The sequence below is a fragment of the Temnothorax longispinosus genome, chromosome 4 (assembly GCF_030848805.1).
Source record: "Temnothorax longispinosus isolate EJ_2023e chromosome 4, Tlon_JGU_v1, whole genome shotgun sequence".
Lineage (NCBI taxonomy): Eukaryota > Metazoa > Arthropoda > Insecta > Hymenoptera > Formicidae > Temnothorax > Temnothorax longispinosus.
This window is the reverse complement of record NC_092361.1, coordinates 5,691,338-5,716,525: the sequence shown is the minus strand read 5'-3', so window position 1 is coordinate 5,716,525 and position 25,188 is coordinate 5,691,338. Positions and strand designations below refer to the sequence as shown.

General features: G+C 35.4%; 2 protein-coding genes and 1 long non-coding RNA gene across 7 annotated transcripts in view; 2 read left to right on the top strand and 1 right to left on the bottom strand.

Moving 5' to 3' along the window:
• Stol (voltage-dependent calcium channel subunit stolid) overlaps window positions 1-12,016 on the top strand; it is a 32,541-nt gene extending 20,525 nt beyond the window's left edge. For all 4 annotated transcript variants that reach the window (XM_071776275.1, XM_071776276.1, XM_071776277.1 and 1 more), the window contains one exon: window positions 304-12,016. In XM_071776275.1, the coding sequence (XP_071632376.1) occupies window positions 304-592 (289 nt within the window). In that variant the 3' untranslated portion in view covers window positions 593-12,016. The remainder of the gene's footprint in view (window positions 1-303) is intronic.
• A 6,780-nt stretch (window positions 12,017-18,796) lies between these two features.
• Window positions 18,797-20,515, bottom strand: LOC139811098 (uncharacterized). Of its 2 annotated transcripts, none has more exons than XM_071775159.1 (4): window positions 20,016-20,515; window positions 19,524-19,715; window positions 19,300-19,423; window positions 18,797-19,220 (listed from the first exon to the last, which is right to left on the bottom strand). In XM_071775159.1, exons 2-4 carry the CDS (start codon window positions 19,660-19,662, stop codon window positions 18,869-18,871), a joined length of 615 nt encoding a protein of 204 aa, XP_071631260.1. In that variant the 5' UTR covers window positions 19,663-19,715; window positions 20,016-20,515; the 3' UTR covers window positions 18,797-18,868. The 2 variants fall into 2 exon arrangements, with proteins under 2 accessions (XP_071631260.1, XP_071631259.1); XM_071775158.1 differs by having other exon boundaries at window positions 19,300-19,426; window positions 20,016-20,512.
• Window positions 20,516-21,290: 775 nt separating this feature from the next.
• LOC139811811 (uncharacterized) lies at window positions 21,291-24,409 on the top strand. Its single transcript, XR_011731750.1, has 3 exons — window positions 21,291-21,515; window positions 22,498-22,644; window positions 22,728-24,409. It is a non-coding gene; the product is annotated as an uncharacterized lncRNA (long non-coding RNA).
• Window positions 24,410-25,188: the final 779 nt, after the last annotated feature.

The window sequence follows — 25,188 nt, the reverse complement described above, 5'->3', positions numbered from 1 at the left end:
ATAATTACAAATCAATTAGAACTTAATAAATTTTAATTTATCATACTTATAATGTCACTGAATTTCTCTTCGTTATATGTAAATCTTTGTGTCACAATAACTTACATCTCTCTATTTTCGAAAGTGATGCAGAGAATCGACTGTCTTAAGTAATGTCTTAAGATGCTAATACGGCTCTGTGATTGGTTCATAACATTTTAAGATTGTACTTAAGATGGTCTTAAATATAAGATCCGATTATAAATACCGGCCTAAGTGATCTGTGATGAATACATTTTCTTCTTGTTTTTCGTCTCGGTGCAGACCGTTTAGTGTCCAAAAGATCCGTCACACCAACCTGATATTGCTGGTGGTCGACACGTTGTGCCCGTGCGGCAGTAAGCAGCTAAGCATCGAGCCAATCGAGGCGCTAACCGAGCCTGGGGCGTGTACGGCACGGAGAGAACGCCTGTATCGACGAAGACCACCGAAATGCATAAATTATCACCCCGAGGAGATGGAGATCAAATTTTGCGGTAGCGCCGGCCGTCTCTTTAACTACTCGTTGAGTCTTATGTCTCTCTTATTCGTCATCACAGTGCGGCTTACGTGACTCTGTCGGGATTAATTAATTGCGCGTGTCCAAGCGCGTGCACGCAAACCACATAAAGCATACACATACATACTCATACATGTGTTTACAAATTACCTTTTTAAAATGGATTTAGCGTTGTCGTTTCTATGGAACAGTTATAAAGAGGAAAAAATAAGAAGAGAGGAGCAGTGTACTAGGTTCGCGAATTGTCACTACTTGACACAAGAATGATGAAATATATACATATACACACATACATACATATGTATATAATATATATATATATATATATATATATATATATATTATATAGTATATGGGGTACCATATCATATCCATATCAATAAACTATTAATATAATGTTATATGATATGGTATATTATATGATATAATATATATATGCCTATCTATGTGTTACGATATCCAGTTATAAATTTTGTTATGCGAGAAAATCCTAAATATTTATGTGTGCGATCTCGTCACATGTACGAAATTTATCCTCGATGCCGGACTAAAAGCAATAAGTGTCCTGTGCAATATGACGCTCATGAAAGAGAACGAAAAAGTAGATTTGTTGGTACTAATAGTTTGTTGGTACAATGAGAGAAATAATTTTGCCGTCGCAAGAAAATCGCAGTTTTTATTAAAGTTCGCTACCAATCAATTATTTGACATTGCAACAAGACTTATCTTATCGAGGAAATTTGCCGGGTAAATTTGTTCGTAAAAACGCGAATTTGCTGCTAAGACAAAATATATGATGGAATTTCTGGCTAAATATATTTTTCTGTTGCACTGAAACAATTTGTCGTTATAATGATATGATTTGGAACTTGTTGAGAATATTAATTTTGTTTGTTGAAAACAATTGTGCACGTCTGTAAATTATATCGCTTTACAAGTTGATGCCCATCTCGCAATAGTAGCTTTGCTGCAACAGCAAAATGTGTTTGTCAGACTATTTCGTTTCAAAGCGAATTAAGTGTTTCTACGATCGGATTTACTGTACAAAGTCTTTTTGCGAACAAAACGGATTTTACTGTATTATCGAACTGTATTAGTAACAACAGCAAAGTTTGGTGTCCTTTACATTGAATGTGCAACGACGGTTTTATTATGACAATAAGATTCTTGGTGCATAAGCTCTCTGACTGTGTCAGTAAATTTTCCCTAGATCAAAATAATGTCATCAGCATAGTCTATGATTAGGTGATTGGGTTCATCAGAGATCAAATTTGCTTAATTATAAATATTTACATATATACCTGTACGGAAAGAACAGTTTTGTTGAAGTATATCAAGATTAAATCAGATACATATTTGAAAATAATTATGTTGGATTATCAAAATAATTATGTGGGACTTAAATCATGACAATGCCACAAAAATTTCGATATTTTAGCAAATGCTTGAGCGTTTAATATAATTATTTAGATAGTCCAACATAAAATAGCCGGATAGTCAAATCTGTCGAGAACAGATTTTGAAAGTACAAGTTTTGTCGATAGAATACCAACAAAAATAGAATTAAATCTGCTAGCAGAATATAATGGTAGATTGCAGAAATTGAGCACAATTTGTCGTTTAATTCCTAAACATTTAAATAATATATTTCTTTTTAATGTTTATGAAATGACAGATTTTCTGCTGAGTTTCTGCCGAGTATCTGCTGTCAAATTATATCGTCAAGCTCTGGCAGCAAAATACGAGTTTAATGTAGGCACAGGTGATACCGGATTTATTCCGATATCTAAGTAAATTTGCTGCCAATCTGTTGTCATACTGTGGGCAGTTTGTTTACTCGATAATTATTTTCAGATTTGTATCTGGCCTAATTTTTAAATACCTCAGCAAAACCATTCTTTCCGTGTAGCTTTGCTAAATTGAGCAATACATCTTTTTCTATGTACCGAATAGTTCCGTAATAGTTTCCCTAAATATTTCCTCTTTTCTCTGTCTTTCATTTATCCGCGATATAGGCACATTCTACTCATTATACACAGATACGTCATCTCCAACAATCAACGAATGTATTTTTCCGGACTTTATTCGGCTCGATGTCGATTATACTGGAAATGTTGTTCTTTAGTTTCTGAAACTGTTACATATCTAAGATCTCTCTAACGCTCCGAGCATACGTACAAGAGAATGAGATCCTTCATCAGGCTTCTAAATTTCGTCCGCTTTACATCTCTGATCATTTCGCAGCGGCAGATTTATTTACGACATCCGGATAATAATCGGGTCGTGCCCTAAATCAAACAGTTACGATCAAATGAAGAAGATAATGCCTTGACGAGATTTGGAAGCATGACAAAGTTGGCAACATTATGGCGCTTTTACTCCGATACTCGCGAAGGAGTATATGACATTTTCGACGCTGCGAAAGACTCGAATTGTCACTAGAATCGCTCCTTTACTGAAAATTGCTTCGGAAGTCAAAGATATCCCATTATTTGCCGTCGAAGCATTTTACATTTAAAGTTAAGAAAAATTGTGTAAAAACAAAAGGCGTTCGCGTATATTCGAGTAACATTTATGCAAGTCTAAACTTTCGTAATGGGGGGCACAAATGTGTATTGTCTCCGCGATTCTAGTGTTATGCGGATTACGAGCAACCTCGCGAAACATCCCAGCGAAATTGTCGATTTCTCTCATAGACGAGATTCACTCAAGAATGTCTTCCTCTCCCTTTAAGATCCCGTCGTATTTGAATTTTATCGGCCCTATAAATACACATAGACTGACACACACTAAGGACGATACCGCTGCCGTTTCTCGAATTAGAATTTCTTATGTATACATAAATGCACGCGCGTGCTTGCATGTACAAACGGAAAATTCTTGTTCACTAACGAGGAAACACGTGTGAGTGTCTTCTTCCAATTTTGATGAGCTTTCGATATGTTGTAATACAGATAAAAATAATAGTCGGTATTAAAATGTTTTAAGCAAAAGTTTGATTTTAAAGATATTTTGCAAAGATGATATTCAGATTTTTTGAAAATGTATTTTTTGATATACGAGAGTTCGAAAAGTTTCTTAAGTGACAATGAAAACATCATATTTTTGGGTTCAGAATGCACTTCATCTAACTTATTTTTTAATATAATACCTTTTGCACTCAATGCACTTCATCCAACATTTTTCTAAAAATATCAGTTATGTCAGCATTATAGCTTAATTTATTCAACTCCTCAAAATATTCATGTATAGCCAGGATCACTTCTTCGTTCTAAATAATTACCAATAAACCAATAAAGATCTCCTTAACATGCGTGAGATTACTACTTATGAAGAGATACGTGCTTCTTATTTTGATTAATATTAAAATGCGTAAGCTTATTGAAATCGGAAGGAAACGCACTTGCGCGTGTTTCTTTGCGAGAAACGAGCGTAATTATCGCTCCTAAAACATAATTAAAAAATGTATGATGCGAATAGCGCTGAAAACCTGTGTCACGAATAATCAAAATGGCAGAGCAATAAATGAGCGATTGAGTGGAATATACAATGAAACGATACCAGAAGGTTTCCACGAAACGTTCGAAGATTGATAGCCGATTTCGTTCACCACGACGGTAATTGGAATGCCTAAAAAGAACACAATGACTCAATATTGCTGCGTGTAACACCACAAGACTATAGCTCTATTATTATATTATATTGTATATAGCTCTCAGCTATAACGGTTCTATCACTCGCGATCGGGTTTGCCTCTCGCCAAGCGAGAGATCGGCCAAAACCAATAGGAATCCGTCAAGCGCGACGATAAATATCGGCTTAATAGTATAGTGGCATTTTCGATATCAAGTATCAATCTCGTTAATTAATTTTCCTATAACGTCTACTCAATTTGTAATACTTTGCATATAAATATTAATCGACTAGTACCATTTTATTATCGCGCTTATTCCTTATCGGTCAGCTTGCTGGTTCTTCGAAAAAAAAAGATACAAAATAACGGACGAGGTAAAGCTGTAAAGCTCTCGTTCGAATCGTTTTTTAGATTCACATCACGGAGAAAATTTCGTGAAACGATCGTCACGCGATTTCGCGAGTCGAATATATTTACACTCGCACTCGCTTAAACATAAAGAAAGAAAATCAAATTTCCGGGACAAACGAATTCTGGCGTCAGATTTTCGATTCTGAGAGAGTGAAGAACGGAACAAGCACTGAGAATCGACGCTCCGCAAAGAAATCTTCCATCCGTGTCACAAACGCACACAAAACGGAAAATTACGTTATGTTGCTCCAGAAAAAAGTATTGATAAAAAAAAGATACGTTGACGACTGTGTCGATCGTCTGTTTCGTAAATTAAGGCGCGTATAGCTTGAATTAGCCCCCTTTTCATGATCTAGCGTATAAGGGTAACGTTATGCCCGTTGCTTTATCCGAGGTTACGCGATAACGCTATCTCGGGCGCGTGTAAGGAGGGGAAAAAAAAGAAATGCAGACTGTTCACCTTGTAAATTTATCCTGTATTCCGATTATATGTATATACCTCGGAAATCGGAAATCTTCGCGGAATCGCATTAGCGATCGATACAACCGATTGAACGACGGGGTTTCTACGGAAATATAAAACGCGACGCTTGGAGCAACGAAATAATTGATAAGGAAGTAAAAAGAAAAAGAAAGGAGTCATAATCTATGTAACATTCGCCGTTTTTTATTTGACGTGAAACGATAACTAAGATAATGTTTTTCATTAGCGAGGAAAAGATACGATATGCGAGAGAGAACATGTAGCTCGATCACTTGTGCACTCGCAAATAATGCAACAGGCATGCGGTAACGAGACGAAAATGGCTCTTAATCCCGACTACAACAATTATAATTAATTGTTTTATTATCGTCGTCTATTATCGTTCCATAATCTAGCGTTCTGTAAACGTCTCGAGATTACGATAACTACTGTAACGAAGTGATAACAAATTCTCAATGGCGGTAGTTGTTGAAATATCACGCGGATCACGTATAACACCTTGGTAACAAGCTAACAACAAAAAAATTATACTTTGACAAAATAACGTCAAAAGAACGTTTTTGACGACATTTTAACGCTAAAATGACGAAAAATAACGTCAGTTTGTTACTTGGGACGCTGCTGTAGTTGGCGGACACGCTATTCTTCTATTGTTTTATAAATTATAAGATACACAAAGACGGTAACGGAAATTTTCACCGGGATATCGGTTAAACCGAGCCCGATAGAGATTAACGATTTTCCGACCAAAGATGTCGGTTCAAGTGATCTTAAAAGTTCTCTAGAGGGAAGCTAGAGGATCGGGTAGCTGGAGTCTCAGTAAGCAAAATGTTAGCGGTGTGTTTAGCAGCTTGCCAGCAGGTTCAAGCGGAATAGTATTGACATCGCAATACTGCGTTTGCATCAAGCTTGTGTTTCGCGGACAGAGCTTACCGACATAAACTGGAGAACAGATTGTCAGCAGAAACCAAGAGAAACCTGCCATTTTATAATCATTTAAAAATGTGGAGTATAATGGAATCGAGATCTCAACATCTCGAGTACTCGCAAATCGTCGCGTCGCGTAAAAGAGTCACGGTCGGTCTCGCTCCGCGTGTACTTGGCGCGAGACACTATACCGTGTCTCTTGATATAATCATTTAAACGGAATGACAGATTCTTCTTGGAATCTGTTGATAACACTTTTTAATAAAAAAATGACTTTCTTTCGAGCACAAGAACAAAAGATAATGGTTTCCCGTTTGCGAATGCTGAATATAATCCTGTTTAAAAGAATATTTAGTGCACTACAATATGTAACGTGTTTGAGAAGTTTTCATTTCATTAAACTTATTATTTTAACATGTTTATGATTATATTACGTCAAAATTACGATTTTGATATTACAATATTAATAAACCTAGTATTAATAGTAAATATTATTTTAACGATAATTTACAAATTATCGGCAAATTAAGGATGAAAACATTAAGAACATACTTTATTCGTAGTTATACATCACATATCTTATAATAACATATATCTTATAATAACATATCACATAAGTTATACCTATGTATAATATGCCAAAATAATCTTTTATACGTTATAATACTAGTTAAAATATTAAAATAGTTTTTCTGCAACTTTAACTGCAAATTTCCTAAAATTGTGACATAATAAAAGCAATTTGATAAATAGGGTCGTATTGAGCGTCTAAAAAACTACGGGAAACGATTAACGTTCTTGTGCATTTTTTTTTTGTTAAAATATAATTCGTAATCACATTCTGCTAGCAGATCCTATTACATTTCTGCTAACATTCTTGCAAAATTTGTAGCAGACATTTTGTAGGGTCTGTCTTCGACCTTTGGCCGTCTCGGTACAGTACAAAGCATCTCGCGACTCGCGACCATCGCGTATGGAAATTAAGATCACGTTTTTCATTCGCGTGAATTCGAAGCGAAAATTCTTGTGGAGTAACATAGGAACTTTGATAATTTAAGTGAAAGTAAACGTTCTCTTAATCTCAATTAGCTGTCAAAATACTTAAAATTAAAAATTAATAAAAAATTGCGCTTGACGTACGAGGATCTTGATTTCGAATCTGAATAACGTCCGCTTTAAATCTTTCGTGCTACAATCGCAAATTATTCTGCGATTTACATCACGCGAAAGGCGAAGGGGCCATTGTCGAAAAGAATGTGTTATAACGACCCGGTATTTTTCTGCATAAATAAACTCAACACACGCGTTGCCGCGTGTCTTTGAAAATAATTTCAAAAGTTGCTACCACGTTACAATTATCTTTTCTATATATATATATATACTTACAATTAGTTTACAACTACTTAATTAAATTACTTGGTAAAATTGAATTTATTTATAAAATTTATATTTTTATTTCGATAATTTGATTATTAAGCAGAATAATTTTGACATATTATACACAGGGTATTACAGAATAAACGGAAAGAAGGTAATTCTACATGAAAAAATAAGTCGAAAGTGTGAAATAAAACATTTTTTTACATGAGATTTCGTTCTTCACACAGAAAGACAACTTGGAATATTCACCATGCAGATTCACATGCTTTTGACACGCACTTGCAGTTATAAACGTTACAAATATGAAAAAGATAATGTGTTTAGTTTTTAAAAATGTTATTATTTTATCATTTTAAAAATTGTTGGAAGTGTCCATTTTACACAGAAAAAAAAGATTAGCTACTATAGCAAATCTAGTCGTAAAATATGGATAACTAACATTTTTTGAAGCAAGAGCTATATTTTTTGCAACGAGAATAACAGGTTTTGTTACTATTGTTAAATTATAGCTCTTGCTGCAAAAAATGTTGGTCATCTATGTTTTACGACTGGATTAATTTGTTTTCGTACGTAATTATATATTGCGCCTTTCGTATTAAATTTGTGCGAATATTTTCACAGTGTATTTTGTGTCCTTAAGTTTTCAAAGGCTGAACTGATGTTTTCCTTCAATTGCTCGATGTTATCGCAATATGCAATAGATTCAACGTGACCCCATACTTGAATATCCATGACGAATGATTAAAGCTGTTTTTCTGAAAAAGCTTTGTAGAGAAAATATCTATTCTATATTTTCGACTTATTCTTTCACGTAGAATCACCCCCTTACTGATTGCATTACCAATTCTGGAACACCTTGTATATAATTTAATTTATCACCCAGTAAGCAAAATGATAGCAGTCTGTCAGCAGGTTAATAACAGATTTTAATCAGACTGACATCAACTGCGCATCCGCATTCGGCTTATGTTCTGTCAACAGAGTCTGCTATCAGATCAGACAACAGATTGGCAGTAAAAATCGCGCAAACAGAGCTTACTGACAAGCAGTATAAGCAGATTAACAGCAGAAACCGCGCAAAGCTTGAACAGTTCCAGCAGAATCTGCTCGATTTCTACTGCCAATCTGCTGTCTGATTATGTTAGCGACTCTGTTATACTTCTATTGGCGTTCTGCCAACATCATATGATATATCAGAACCGGCATCAAATCTCAAATCTGTAATTTTTTGTCGATAAAATTTGTAGCAGATCTGCTTTCGACAGACTTGGCTGTCTGGACAGTGATTAACAGCACGATTGTTTATAAATTAAATTCTGTTAAGGGAACGTATAGTTGTACATATATTCTAGGGGATGACTCAGAGTACCGGTCTAACAACCAACTTCGTCATCGAAATATCGCACCCCGATCGGAATCAGAGTAATCTCGGTGTACAGATTACGCGTCCCCTCCCCCCCGTGTGGAAAACGGTGGAACTAGAAAAACTACTTGTTGAGCTTAGTTGACTATTCGTTCGATTTTAAGTAGGAAATATTGCGTTAACATTTACGTACCTGAAGCGGAACAGTAGATTATGACATCAAAGTGATATTGAAATGTTGCTGAAGTGACTTTTAATAATCATTTCAGAGCCATTTTTATGTCATTGCGACCTCTTGTTCCGCTTGTGGGTACACGCGTGTCGCAACGTCGCAAGTTTTGGATCGCAGTGACATACAAATTTATTATTGATTATACACACAGATCGTTAAAAATGACATTTAAATGACGTGTCAATGAGATCCAATGACGCAGTTCGCGGCGGGAAATTGTCGATACGCTATTCTTGATATATAGCGTGTGTTAGGTATCCCAATAGATAGACGTCCCTTGAAAGAGCCTGTCACTTGTAAACTAGAAACGTTTTTGAGACGAATTCAATCTACGTGGTGTGTGAGAATCTAATATTAATTCTTCTTATCGAATTTATCCTACGTGAAAGAATTCTCGTTTGATGCGCGAAGTTTCGACGTTTGTTTGATCCATTGTTAATATGAGTTTTTGATGATCTTGACGAACGAATATTCAGACATGCGTTCTATCGAAAGAAGTTTGTATGATGACAAGGGGATTATCTTTAGGGACAACTAAGTCACGTGAGATGAAGATAAACGTTAACTCGAATTAAAAAGGAGAAAAAAGACGAAAAAAAAGAAAAAACTCTATAAACGTGTTAGATAAAAGAATCTTTCGACCGGCACTTTTAGGTGCTGCCATGTCTTCCATTATTTGTATATTAATTAATAATAAAATTGACTATAACGTATTATATAAAACTATACCTTCACGCCTACAAATACACACATACACACACACACAAATTACATACACCAAAACATAATTACGAACTTATCTAATATTGTCTACGAATAAGGATACGATGTAATATTACAAAACAGAAAAAATATATGAACGTAAGAGGGAGTGTGGTATTTTTCACAGGATTTTTCAAGATTCGCGTTTATCGTTTTGCATAAGTTTCCGACGATGGTATTGTATTTCGCCGTATTTTTCCGAGCGTACGTTGCCGAAATATAGTTTGTGCGAAAGCGTGTAGAGAAATCGGATCAACCATATCAGCCCGATTTCTCGCGAGCGCGATTAAAATAAAACGCCTAAAATGTATCCGCTGCTTCCGGGACGCCGAAATACTTAACAATTCGAGATTCGAAATTTTGCATGAATTTGTATATTGCATCTCAAAATTATCGCACCTTCCATATAACATTGCAAAAACTGGTGTCGGTAGAGTAATTAAACTCTGTGAATGAACGATAAATCCCTCAGTTTCTCATTTAATTCGAATGTAAATTTAACAGAAATTTACAAGTTGATCAGAAGGGAAAAGAAGAAACAGTTGAGACGAATAACGCTTCTCCACTGCATTTGCACTGAAGAAATCTTAAATTGAAATCCTTATAAAGTAACTCAATAAAAAAATTTTCATATAAAAACATATATAAATATATACAATTAAATATAAAATATGTCCATACATGTTTCTTTTCTCTTTTATAATCTCTGTTCGTATATACCGGAAAAATAATAATAAGAAGAATTAAAAAATAGGAAGAAAAAGACCATTTTCGCATTGTTTTTTTTTTTTAAGGATGTTCTGGAGAGTTTGTAAAAATGCTAAGAAGTTGATGAAAATTTAATATCATACTCTGTATTCTCTTTCAAAGCTCGGGGTCAAATTTCAGATCGATTCACAATTTAGATAAAAAGTTACCAATTTTTGAATATCCGAGTTTTTTTTACAGAGAAAAGTGTAAACATTAAAATGTCCTACCAATATAATGATATTTTACACAAATAGATTATCAACAAACAAAAATATAGCAACAAAATTTGAAACGATTTACACAATTTTTTTTTCAAGATTAAAAAAAATAGCAGTTATTTTTGGTCACTAAATATATGTCGTTTACATTTTATTAGATTTGCCGTAACTATTTATATACATTTTTTTGTCTTTGGATCCCTGGAGAATTAATATCGGGCTTTTTAATATTTCCTGCATACTTTTGGTTGGGATAGTGCCTCCAGATCATCCTTAAATAAAAAGTAAAGTTTAAAAAAATTAAAAAAATTTGCTTATATATAATTATATATAGAATATTGTATAATCTAATCGCAATCTTAGGTTTTGTAAAAAAGAACAATGCAAAAGTTATTTTTCTAATTATTTCTCAATTAATCTTCTTGTTATTTTTTCTATGTATGTATATGGGTATAGAGATTATACAAAAGAAAGAAAACATATATGACGTATTATATATATATATATATATATATATATATATATATATATGTATATTTATATATATTTTTATAAAATGTTTTTAACTGGTGATATATTAGAAGGTACGATTACTTGATTTCAAGCGATGATTTCGAGCAAGCTGTATATATCTGTTTAGGCGTATATCTAATTATATAATAATTCGTATTGTTTTTGCGCAGAGTAAAGGCCTGCTTTGCATATATGAGGTATTTATGTAAGAGAAAATAGTCGAAAAAATTGTTAAAAGGAAAGCTAGATTATTATGTAGCCGTTGATTTCACGAGATTTCGCAAACGACGAACTGATTTTACCACCTCGATTTTTCTCTGTTTATTGGACAGTGCGTCGTATAATAGGTATATATAAGAAAAAACTATGAGATAGTTTTTGGAATATGAAATTTGCGGAACAAAATGAAAATGGGACGCGCAAACTATCGCGATCCAGCGTACGCGCGCATACACTATTATAGTTCTATCGACAATTTACGGATCTTCATTTTGTACAATATATATTTAATCTCTAGGTGAGAGAGAGAGAGAGAGAGAGAGAGAGAGAGAACGAGAGCGCGATAAAAAGAGTATCTATATTAAAGATAATAAAATTCGTGTTATGGTTGGCGGTAAAAGCGAAGACTCCATGATATATATTATATGATCATATATTGTACGTTACATCATAACGCGCTTTAACAGTTCGAAAAGGAAACAAAAGAAAATTTGTCAAATAAAACCCTTTTACTTGATGTATTTATCGAACGTAAATACACACAATGACGTCTATAATATATTGCAATAAAAAGGATTAAAACCACTTCTGAGATTAGTTATTCTTGCATAAAACGGGAAAGGGAGAAATCCAGTAATATAAGTTTTTATCCCAGTTTTTAACCCAGTAATATATGTTTCTATCTATTTTTCTCTTTTAGTACAATCTTTGTCCGTAGATATATACTGCATATAGGAAAAATGAGAGAAATAATTTAAAAATAATTACAAAAATGACTTTTGCATTGTTTCTTTTACAAGAAGTAAAATTGCGATTAGATTACACAATATTCCATATTAATTAATAGATAATTATATTACAGGGTGTCGCATTTTAAACAACGCACTTGAATTTCTCCGAAGCCATTATTAGGCGATTGAAATCCTGTTTTTTATGAGATTGTACATAATATGGTATCAAGGACATATTTTGATTTTAAAATATTTGACCTTGGGTGGAGATCATGGTCAAATAAAGGTCAACTTTATTTTTTTAAACGGCAGCATAATTTTTTAAACACCTAAGTTTAATTGTAGCCTTTCTCATTATGAATTCAACGCGCTATAACTCAAGGTCTAGTCATCAAAGGACCAAATGCGAGCTTACAATACAATATTATTTCATGCCTTCATGCATGTACGAACTGCTATATCCCTATATAGCTACGAATACAGAGGGCATGATGGAAGGAAAACAAGTGTATAGGCTCACCCGTTTATAATAGTAGATCAGTTTAAAAACCAAATGTCTTAAAGCTTTCGCACACGCGGCACATGAATTGCCATAATTATAAACGTAAAACGTAAACATATAACTGTAAAATATAAACGATAACTGTAAAATTTGCTAAGCACTTTTCTTTTACTCGAACAGTGAATAAATAGTCGAAAAATTAATTCAATATAATATAAAATCTCCCTTCTCGTGTATGTGCAGATTTGATGTCCGTGTTTGCTCTAACTTCCGCAAATTTGAAGATATCGATCTATTTCTAATTTTATTATATTTCTCAGTCTTTTCTACCCCTATTTCATATATAATTTTTTCAGATTTGGTTGATTAGACCCAGCTTTATACGCGATCAAATATCCATAATTTTGATCGCATATAAAGCTAAGTCTAATCAACCGAATTTAAAAAAATTATATATGAAATAGGGGTAGAAAAGACTGAGAAATATAATAAAATTAGAAATAGATCGATATCTTCAAATTTGCGGAAGTTAGAGCAAACACGGACATCAAATCTGCACATACACATATATACGTACGGACATGCGATTTTAATGCAATATTTCGACATTTTAGAATACTCTGAACTCTCGATCTATCTTAAACATAAAAAGAAGACTGATCGTCTAGATACTCGTCAGTGTTTCGTCGTATTCGCACCGGGTACTCCCCCTCCTATCAGTCGCTTTCGAGAGCTTCGATCGCTCGAGGCCTTGTGAGAAAACTCTACCGTGATTCAACGTTCGTTAAACGTTTCCCTTCATCACGATAAACGTCCAAAATTCCTTGTGGATCATCAAACGAGCGACACGAACCTGGACAACGAGTGCAAGATTTGCTTAAGCCCGCGTTTATGGCGCACTTTAAATGCTAAAAGCGGCTGTCTAGTTTTATCCCTTCTTCTCATCAAATATCATGTATTGGACGATGCCTACGCAGCCTACTTCTGAATTATTCAAAGTCAGAAAATGCAGGCGATCGATTTTTGTAACTAGACTCCGTATCAATAGCTTATCATCGCAAGAATAAAGGATCTGAATACAAAATCGTAGTAGTCTCAAAATAAGAAATTTTCGGAAAACAGAAGAAATCTCAGATTTAATCATTTTTATTTTTTATTATTTTATATTTAGTATTTTTGTAACGTAACTTATATTGAAAGACTCATATTTTTCAAGATACAATATACATATATATTGTTTCAATTATGACGTTTCTTGAAAAAGATTATAATAAATGGGCATAGAGTAATTTAGATTTCAGATGTGTTTTTATAGACTTATTTGATATGAAATAGAAAACTATAAATTTTTTCTTTGTCTAACATCTTTTCTGAAAGGAATTTAATTTTGATTTTTCTGGATTACTATGGTTTGAAATTCGGATCCTCAATTATTTGCATAAATCCTCCTTGTTTCTAATGATGCAATGCAAAATAGCATGCGAATCCTCAAGTGATCAAAACCTAGGTAGTTACGTTCGACACTACAAATGCCGAAATATTGTAAGTGCGCTGCGAATGTGGGCTGTACCGTTTAGGGAAGTAATTACTTAACACTGCCCTAAATAAACCTAAATGAAGTTCGTATCCGCGATCAAGTTGCATTTACATTTTAGCTGATACATATTGAGTGTGTATGTTAGACGTAAGAGGCACATCGATTAAGGAGTTTCAGACGACGAGTTACTCGACTCATTGTCGAAGATTTATGCTCCGTGTATCTCATGATGAGTCATCAAGAAAAAAATTACCTGTACCTTAAATCGTACATCGATCGCTTTAAGAATAGTCAACGATCGGTTCTTCTAAATGTTTGAAAAATTATTATTGGGATTTTCGCAGAAATTCTCGAGAATTGAAAGAAACAAGAAATTAATATATTAACAAAAAAATGAAAAATTAATAAAGCGTATACTTTATTATGTTAAGATTCTTTTCTGTACTTGTGTTGACTTTTTTTATTAACTTTATTTTTAAGTAACGACTTTTAATATTATCGCGTATAAAGTAGCCTTGATATATATCTTTAATTTCTGTACTTAACACGACACAATTAATTTAATATGTATGATATGCAATACTGTCAGGCCTAAATAAACACACGTGAATGAGTAACGTTTACCAAAGTTCTGCCACAAAATACATATGTATAATAATTTATACATTTCTTGCCTGTTATTTTCTGTCAGCTTACTCCGTAGAATTTATGTTTCTGGTCTTTGGATTACACCGAGCATAAATCAGATCTAAGTCAATGTCTATAACTCGAAGATATACCGTTAACATTAATATAATTTATTACAATTACGTAGAGATTATTCATGAGACCGTCATATGTATATTTAGGTTGTCAGCAAGCTTGTTGGCGAATACTTCCTACGTACATACGTAAACTTTTTTAAGTATCGTCAGTAGTAATTCGTGACATATCCATATCCGTGACAAGAACATACAATCGATTATCCTTCGATATAGTTTGCACCGAAAATGTTTTGTTTCCAAATTTTATATTATTTGTACACTTTATTATTGTCTTTTTAAATAAAAGATGAAAAGAAATATTCTCGAGTTCTAACTCTTTCCTTCGCTTTCATTATATATAGTATATAAAATGTATATATGTATACATTTTTATCAAAGTATTTTATATAATATAATATTTATTATATTATATACGTCTTCAAATCAAAATAGAGATAATAAACTTTAATATCCGGCAAGAATATAAAGAAAAAGTGTATATTTTATTAAATTTGATAAAAAGTATGATTTATAAATTCATATCTTATATTCAATTTAGTTCTAAATTACAAACATGAGCAATATTCGTCGATTCAATCATTTCAGGGAGAATTTATCGTTTTGTTAATATATTTACAGTTTCATATAGAAAGCCATATAAATATCTTTTCAATTTGTGTTATATCTATATATCGATATGTGTAGAATAAAATGTTAGTTTAAACGTTACGTAATATGGGAAAAAATTTAGTTTTAATAATCTGTTGTGTTTAAAAAAAAATTGATATTTCTTGACTTTCAAATATCTTGCATTGATAATGCGTGTAAATATATAAGTATCTCCTAAAAACAAGAAAAATTTCTTACCTTGAATCCTCGCAGTGATCATTACAGAAGCTGTTGATTGCGCCAATCCTCAAGGACTCCTAAGCCGTTGCAAATGCGTAGCTCGTGCAAGTTCGTAATTGAGCAACTAATTACGTCACTGAATTCCATCTCCGCGCGCGATTAAGATGGATTCAATCGATATTGTCCCGATTACATCACGGATCGACACACGACGATTTCACGCACTCGCGCACAGTCGCACTTATTCCGTTAACTTACATGCAAACCGATCTATATTTTTTAATCCGTTTATTCTGTTTGAGAGAAATCGTGACACCAGCGAATTTTCTGTTAGATGCAGTATAGACGCATAAATTGCTCTTATATAAGAATCTCAAAGCACGAAAGTATGTTATCAATGGCATTTACTGTTATAAAATGACACGTGCTTGATATTTTTTTCATTACCGATTCTAAACGGTTATTTTAAATTAAAATAATACTTTTTCCAACAACATAAAAATGTACATCTCATCTAACATTAATTCGTAATAATATTAAATTATTATTATAAATATTACGCGATATCATGAACTGTTAATTGTATCTAATACTAATATGTAAAAATTAATGCAGAAAAGACTTTTCAATTAACTCATGCATGTAATTTAATAAAAGCAGTTGCGGCATTAATTATAGCAATATCTTTTAATGTACAAAAAAATTAGAAGCAGTGATCGCGGCTAGTAAAGAAATGATCGCAATCACGCTACCAATTAATATCCCGTATTTTAATTAATTTATGCACACGATTCTACAAATATAACAGTTGCAATATTAACTGTACATCGATTTTGCGTTACTAATCTACAAAAAAAAATACGCACAGTAATCGCGTCTAATCAGAAAATGATCGCCATTACTGCTGATTACTATCCCATATTTTTAAAATTTAATCGATACACGTAATTCGGTAAATATAACGATCGTGATATTAACACCACATCGATTTCACCTTTCCGATCCACAAAAAAACCTACAAGCAGTAATCGCGGCTAATTAGAACACGTCATCGCGATTACTCCTTATTACTAATCACTATCCATTTCAATTAACTCATACACTGTAATCTGTGAGAAATGCAAAGCTACAAATAATGCTACGATCGCACGGAGTTCATTTCATGGGAATTCTCGTACGTTCACACGTCGATAAAGTCACGTCGATAAAGTAGTTCTCATTACTCCGACCGTGCTCGCGAGTCGCGACGAGGCGGTCGCGCGGAGTTCACTTGACGGAACTGTCGCGTATTCACTCTATTCACTTGCTATCAATACGATATACCGTTTATCTGATATCAATTAATCCTCTTTCATCTGACGGATTTTCGATTACGCACGGTAAACGCGATCGTGACACGACGGTCCGAGTCACGAACATACTACATCTAACGGAAAGACAGCCTAGCCCTCGATTCTCTCGGCAAGACGGTACGGGTCATTTTCGCGTGTCTATGGTATCGGAATTTGTATGTACTCACCGGAGCCGGGAGCAATTTGGAGCCACGGCGCATAGTGCCGGCAGGCGACTGTTACGAGCGGCGAAAGGCGAAACGACGTCAATCGCGAAGACACACGGTAATTGATACGCTCACACGATCGCCCGTCACTTCCAATGGCACTCCCGACCAAAATTCGCACCCGTTACTCACTTCCGACGGGCAAAATCCGCGATTAATCCGCGGAGCGACGTGCTCCATGCGTTCCGAACCCGAACCGGTCGCGCTACCGAGACTGTCATGGCGGCGTTGGTTGGCGGCTGGCCGAAGCGCGGTGCGCGCTGGCGACTGGTCGTGCGCGCGCCGCCTATACGATGCTGAGACAATTTGAAAAACACATTATTCAAATCTGTAACTTTTTGGCACTTCTCGGAGAGCTACGATAATTAGCGATATTTTATTTGACACTTTTATGAAGATTCATGAGATTTTATATGTACAAAATATGCGAAAACGGCGAATAGATTTCTAGTTCAAATTTCGAAGTGGCGATTCATCGCGTCGTAAAATAAGAGGTGAACTACTGCCATGGTCAAAAGAATAGTGCGATACTACGTATAGCATCATAACGTTTATAGATAAATTTTAAATTATTTTTGTGAAAAAAGAGTTATACGTACCTCCGTTTTTATATCTATATTGCGTTATGAATTTACGGTGGAACGCAAAGTCCTGAAAAAAAAATGTGCCAAAATTTGAAAACTCGTATATTGCCCCGAAAAGTAAAAATCCCAAAATTTAAAAAACGTGACAATTACTACGTTTGCGCGAGCGTTAAGGCCATTGCACGTAACAAAGTTTTAGTCATAATCGTAAGGCCGTAAGAAAATAGACCAATCACACTCGATTATTCTTCGAGATCGAGGAGAATAATCGACTGTGATTGGTCTATTTTCTTACGGTCTTTCGATTATGACTAAAACTTTGTTACGTGCACAATGGCCTTTACTTCTATAGTAACTTACGATAATTCACTCGTTTACGCGGAGTAAATTATCGCAATGTAACAAAAACTGCAATTTACACAGTCGATCTCATATACAAGCTCAGTCTGTTTGGAATAAGGCTGCAATCTGTCTTTCCCTTTCTTAATTACAATCTAATTTCTTCGGGGAAGAAAAATTAACCAATAGTATTGGTCAATACTGCTAACTTTAATATACGATTGATTCAGACGGAAAGATAGAGGAGGTAGAGGAAGGACCAAAGTTTTTTTACGTTGCAGGGCCATCTTCATAATGTCAATAGCCCCGCGATGCCAGTCCCTCGAAAATTTGGCCGGGTCTCTCAGATCCAGAAAAATCCTTCTAGGGTTAATATCATCAATAAAAGCAATTAAAATTGTTAATGTTAAAAATTAAAAATTTATTAAAGAAAAGGAGGGAGAGGAGAGGGGAGGGAGAGAGAGAAAGAGAGAGAGAGAGATCATGTATTTCGTCGAGAACGATTCAATAAAAATAAGAAAATTATGGAAAATAATCTTATCTCTATATTTATACAACATATACATATATACAATTGCAAATGAAAAAGTAATGCTACATCTCGATTAAAATGCCATTTTGTAATCTTTTATATTTGAATTCCGATTCTGGACGTTTATTGACCCAAGCTTTTGTCTCTAATTTGCTCAATATGCGTTCCGGGTCGATAGCGGCTTCTCGAAATTTCGAAAAAGCATCCTCATCATCCTCTGCAATTTGTCTATTCCTTTTGGATCTCTTTTCAATCTCTTTTGGATCTCTTCGCTCCGTACAGTCCTCTGTGACTTTCGTGATCGTCAACAATTTTTTCGATGTACTTAGAAGTTTTATCCCAGAGCTTTTGCTTCTCCTCCGTTTTTGTTCGGCGCAATAGTTGATAGTTTCCCTGCTTTCCAACTCTATAGTTCTACAATTGGAATTTGCATATGATAATTAAAAATAGAATAATATTTGTAAACGTTTGAAGTATTTGCTTTAATGTTTACCGTTCCAAAATTTCATCTAGTTTCTTAGCGATAAAACTCTGAAACGTGGCAGTAACACCAAAATTCGTGAATCTATCCTCCTGCTTTGAGCTCAAGGAGTTTTCGCCCAGTTTGTTAGTTTGTACTTCTTTAAAAAATTTAAACAGTAATTAACATATAATGTTTCTATGATCTATTTGGTAAATATGAAAGTGTGATATAGAAATAAGATTAGTTTTACTCACCAGAAGGAGTAACTTGGACTTTTTTCATGCTGTACATATCATTGTTTAGAAATTGCTGATCAATTGCTTCTCTCAGAATATTTGTAGATGTTTCATCTTCCGAGCTTGACAAATCTGCTCCCTCGTTTATGTTCTTCATTATTAATTCTAATCTATACTTATAAATCTATAGTTTATATATAACTGGAATATCTGCAATTGAAAAAGACAACCCAATATAAGTGAGACATAAGCAATATCATGGTAGCAATTTAGCAATTTGCTTGCGGAGTCTATCAATGTAATTTGATAGCAGAAACCGAGCAACATCTGTCATTTTTTGTAACCATTTAAATAAAGTATATCATTCAAATGGTTTCCAGACGGGAGATTCCATTAAGTTTCTGTAGGATTTGCCAATGTGTTCATTGCTAACAAAATTCTCTCGATATTCAAAACTTGTAGAAACCACTGTGCAAAAATCTGGGTAATTATCCAGTTTAGGGTCCTCACCTCCAATATCGATGAAATTATGCTCAATCGTCGCGTTTTTGCTCCGTGAAGCGAGATATTTATCGTTAAAGTTGACGACTATATTCAGGTTATGAAACCTGTCATACCGACTTCTTCTTCTTCTTCTTCTTTTATTAGGCTGCGTTCCAAGGATCTCGCCAGATCTCGCTCAAAGCCCCTTGCACAAATGGACCTCTATGAAGTTGGCCGGACAACTTCAACGTATCGAACTTTCATTAACTGGAATCGATTGGTGGTCGTTTGGTGGTCTTTGGTAGTCTATTCCGATCGTTTGGTGGTTAGTCGTTTTCCTGTAAAATAAAAATAAAATTTCCGGTGTGAAGTTAGCCGGACAATTTTTATTTTTCAACCAATTTAACTTTTTTATAGCTCGCATTCGACGCGGAATCGTTGGTGGTCACGAATATCACCAGTAAAACGTTTGGTGGTCAACCGTTTTCCCAGAAAATAGAAAAAACCGTATGCGCATAATGCCGGACATATCACCTCTGGGGCCCTATTCTCTAACGAGAAACGTATACGCAAACTCTGCTCTAACAGAAAGGCTGCAAATTGATTGGCTATCGCACAGTTTTAGCCAATAAGCTTGCAGCCTTTCTGTAGAGCAGAGTTTGCGTATACGTTTCTCGTTAGAGAATAGGGCCCCAACGGTTGACCACCAAACGTTTTACTGATTATATTCGTGACCACCAAACGATTCCGCGTCGATTGAGCCGTATGAAAGTTAATTTGATTGATAAATAATATTTATTCATCAAATTACCGAGCTACCGTCACGGAGTCATGCGACCAATGGCGTGAGAGTACGGTTTTTTTCTATTTCTTAGGAAAACCATTGACCACCAAACGTTTTAATGACGATATTCGTGACCACCAAACTATTCCGCGTCGAATGAGCTATAATAAAGTTAAATTGATTGAAAAATAAAAATTGTCCGGCTAACTTCACACCGGAAATTTCATTTTTATTTCACAGGAAAACGACTAACCACCAAACGATCGGACTAGACTACCAAAGACCACCAAACGACCACCAATCGATTCCAATTAATGAAAGTTCGATACGTTGAAGTTGTCCGGCCAACTTCATAGAGGTGTGAAATTGGCCCTTAGGGCCGGTCTCACAGTCTCCGATTAACGTGATTCTCCGATTAAACTCACTCTTCGTCTCTTTCTAGGGGGATAGTTAGAAAGAGATGCAGAGTGAGTTTAATCGGAGAATCACGTTAATCGGAGACTGTGAGACCGGCCCTTTAGTAGGTGAAGTAGGTAGGTTGGCCAGCCTGACATTTTTCGAATTTTGCGGCAAGCATCGCGTGCGGTTGTGGCGTGCGGCGGCGGCTCGCATCGCAGTTCGCACTTCGCAGCCTTCGCAGTCATTCCAAGTCATTCGAAGAACTTCACACAGCAAGAGAGAGAGAGAGAAGCGTGGCGTACAGGCGAAAGTGGTCGCTGTGCTCTTGGACGTTGAAACGACTGGTGAGTACTCGCACTCCAGAACCTGCTCTCGAGCTTGCGAACGTCGGCGTCGTCGGCTCGCGAGTCCCGGGCAACATCGCGACGCCTAAAAAAGAGAGGAAGCGGAGGTGGAGGAACACCGGCGATCACGTCGTCGCCGACGCCGTCATCTTAGACCGAACCGCCGAGTTGTGACCGATTTCGCGAAAATTTTCACGCGATCACGCCGCGACTCGTCCTCAACGACCGCCACGTTGCGCGATCGCGTAAAAAAAAACGAATATTTGAGAGCTGCAACGAATATGCAGCGAGCGGAAACAATCAAGACAAGGGCACGCAAGTTATGTCGCGCGGATGTCTTCGCCGCGACGTGCCGATGCGACGTGCGAGCGAGAGAGCGATCACGTGGTACACGCGTGCACGCGCCGATTATTCGATTCTACTAACGACTGCAACGAGTATGCAGCGAGCGAGATTGTTTCCGCTCGCTGCATATTCGTTGCAACTCTCATTTACACGTCGACGGATCGGCGCGGGTACTCGCGCCCTGCGTGATCTCGTCCCTCGCGCGCGCGCCCTTCGCTCGACCACACGCGTGATCGCTCTTTCGCTCGCACGTCGCATTACGCGTGCACGCGTGTACCACGTGATCGCTCTCTCGCTCGCACGTCGCGGCGAAGACATCCGCGCGACATAACTTGCGCGCGTGCCCTTGTCTTGATTGTTTCCGCTCGCTGCATATTCGTTGCAGCTCTCAATATTCGTTTTTTTTGTTAATAGTTGTGTAGTTTGTTTGCGTTTGCGTAATGAAAGAGAAGATGCAATAATTATTTTCTTTGGCATGAATAAAAAACCATTGTCTTTAAAAAATTTAAGCGTCATGTGTACGGTCTTGAAAACTTGTAACGATTTTTTCATAACTTTAGTTTTTCACATAGATCTGTTAATTCTTCATATTCAGGGTTTAATTAAAAGATATATTACTTATCTCTCTCTGTTACAGCATAAAATTGTGCATTATGCCTGGTCCGCGGAATTATTGCCAGTGCAATACCAATTGTTACACCAACAATCAATGCAAGTGTGTAAAACACGGAATAAATGCACAAACCTTTGCAAGTGCTTCAAAGATGGGAAACAATGTGTTGATGTAAGTATAGATATTTAATTATTGTGTTATAATTGTTATATAATACTTGATATATTTATTTTTTTCTTTTTTATATTAAATAGCCACGGACGGGGGGAGCAGCAGCGACCGCACCAGCTCCAACAGTTTCAAATACCACGGGGGGACCAGCATCGACCGCACCAGCTCCAACAGTTTCAAATACCACGGGGGGACCAGCATCAACCGCACTAGCTCCAACAGTTTCAAATACCACGGGGGGACCAGCATCGACCGCACCAGCTCCAACAGTTTCAAATACCACGGGGGGACCAGTGAAAACGGGTGCCATCCGCAAAAAAGATTAGCAAAACGTTTACAAGAATCAGAGGAATCGCGTAGTGCGTGCGAAAAAAAAATAGAAGAACTTGAGATTTTAAATATTACTTTGACTAATGAGCTTCAGACCTTAAAGGTGGAAATGGATACAATTCGAAAAAATGAGAAAGATTTAGAGAAACGTTTGGCTGAATCAGAGGAATCGCGTAGTGCATGCGAAAAAAAAAATAGAAGAACTTGAGATTTTAAATATTACTTTGACTAATGAGCTTCAGACCTTAAAGGTGGAAATGGATACAATTCGAAAAATGAGAAAGATTTAGAGAAACGTTTGGCTGAATCAGAGGAATCGCGTAGTGCATGCGAAAAAGAAGTACAAGAACTTAAAATTTTTAATACTACTTTGGTTAAGGATAATAATGATTTAATTAAATTGAATATGCGTTAATTGTATAACAAAGATATTAATTTGCGATACATGCTATATACACAAATCATTTATTGTAAGAAATAATTTCCTTAATACAAAACGTATGCCGTTTCTTTATATAAAAGTAGAAGATCGCTAACTTAACTTGACGTCAACATTTGCTTATTTCTTCATTTATATAAGAATTAAGTGGAGGTTCGAGTCTCTATATACTGAATAAAATTTTCACATTTTTCACTGTATGTCACTGATAATTAATTAATGTTACTTAAAACTATTAACCCTAGCAGCAAATTATTGTGATTATCAATGCGGAGCCCTGGGGATTCAAAGATTATAATTATTAAAGAGTATCGACATATATTATTAATTTCAATGTTTCAATCGCCAATATAAAATATATCTAAATATTTAATTTTTAATGCAATGAAATTCATGATTTATTACGTACACGAACGTTTCATAAATACAAAACGGCATATTTAGGCAATAAAATTTTTCCAATGTATTAGCAATTTTACTGTTTATATCTAGATGTACAGTCGTATCAATCAATTTTTCGTTCCCTTTGTCTTACAGTTTTTGTAGGTATGCTTTCCATTTACATCAAAACTCTGATAATTAATTCTCACTTGTGACGTGTCTCATTCTGTCTTCATTATTCATTAATTGCCAAAAAGGATTGGAACGAAGTCACGAGTGATGAGAATTATGCGAGTTTTGATGTAAATGGAAAGCACCTAATATGAATAATATTTCAACCGTTTTTTTACGATATAATATATCGTCGGATTTCGGCAACACGTTTGCATACAATTATTTGACGATTGTCCTTCGCTGTTATAAATCGCTTCCATCGTCTCGAATTTTTCAAGAATGTAAATTACGGATATCTTGATTTATAAATTATAAATTTTCTTTTATAAATATATATATGCATATGTATATGCACACGTTGCATCACATTATCCTGATGTGCAATGCGCGAAAAATCGACATGGCAAAAACAATAATGAATTTAGCGAAACCAGTTATATTAGGTGAGAGAGAGATAGATAGATAGATATAGTTTAATATGCCCGAGCAACTGCTAAAGGGCAAAAAGTAAAATACAAAAATCGAAATACAGAACAATAATAATAACAATAATAATAATAATGCCAAGCATACACAGGCTCACTCTCAGCCTACATGCAACGCAAACATTCAACAAGAACTTATAACTAGCGCAACTTAAAAACTAATTTAAGACTAAATGTAACGAAGACAAAAATAGAGGGAACATGGCATGGGTTACCCGTAAGCGAAGTGGTCACTCGAATTCAGATGAAAATAAGAATAGACGCAGAAGACCTTTGAATGATGCTAAGGAAGATGCTGATGTAATACTGCTAGGAAGTGAGTGCCAAAAATATATGGCGGAAAGCTGGAATGAATTTCTGTACGTGACAGTTCTATGAGCAGGAATATGGAAAGATGAAGTGAAGGAAGCAGCCAAGCGATCGGACCTTCTAAGAGAAGGATCAGGAGAGGTAAACAGCTCACGTAAATATGTAGGAGAAGACAAATGCAAAATACGATACATCTGGCATCCCAGAAAATATAAGCGTCTATTCCTAACAGAAAGCCAACCCAACTGACGCCTGTAAGGCGTAATATGTTCGTCACGTTTTAAATTAAAAATAAACGAACACAGCAGTTAATTAGTCGCTGCAATTTAGTATCCAACCCATCGCTCAGGCCATGATACACTAGGCAACAGTAGTCTAGTGAGGCATAATCAGAGTAGAGACAAGTTTGATTCTAAGATTGGTGGA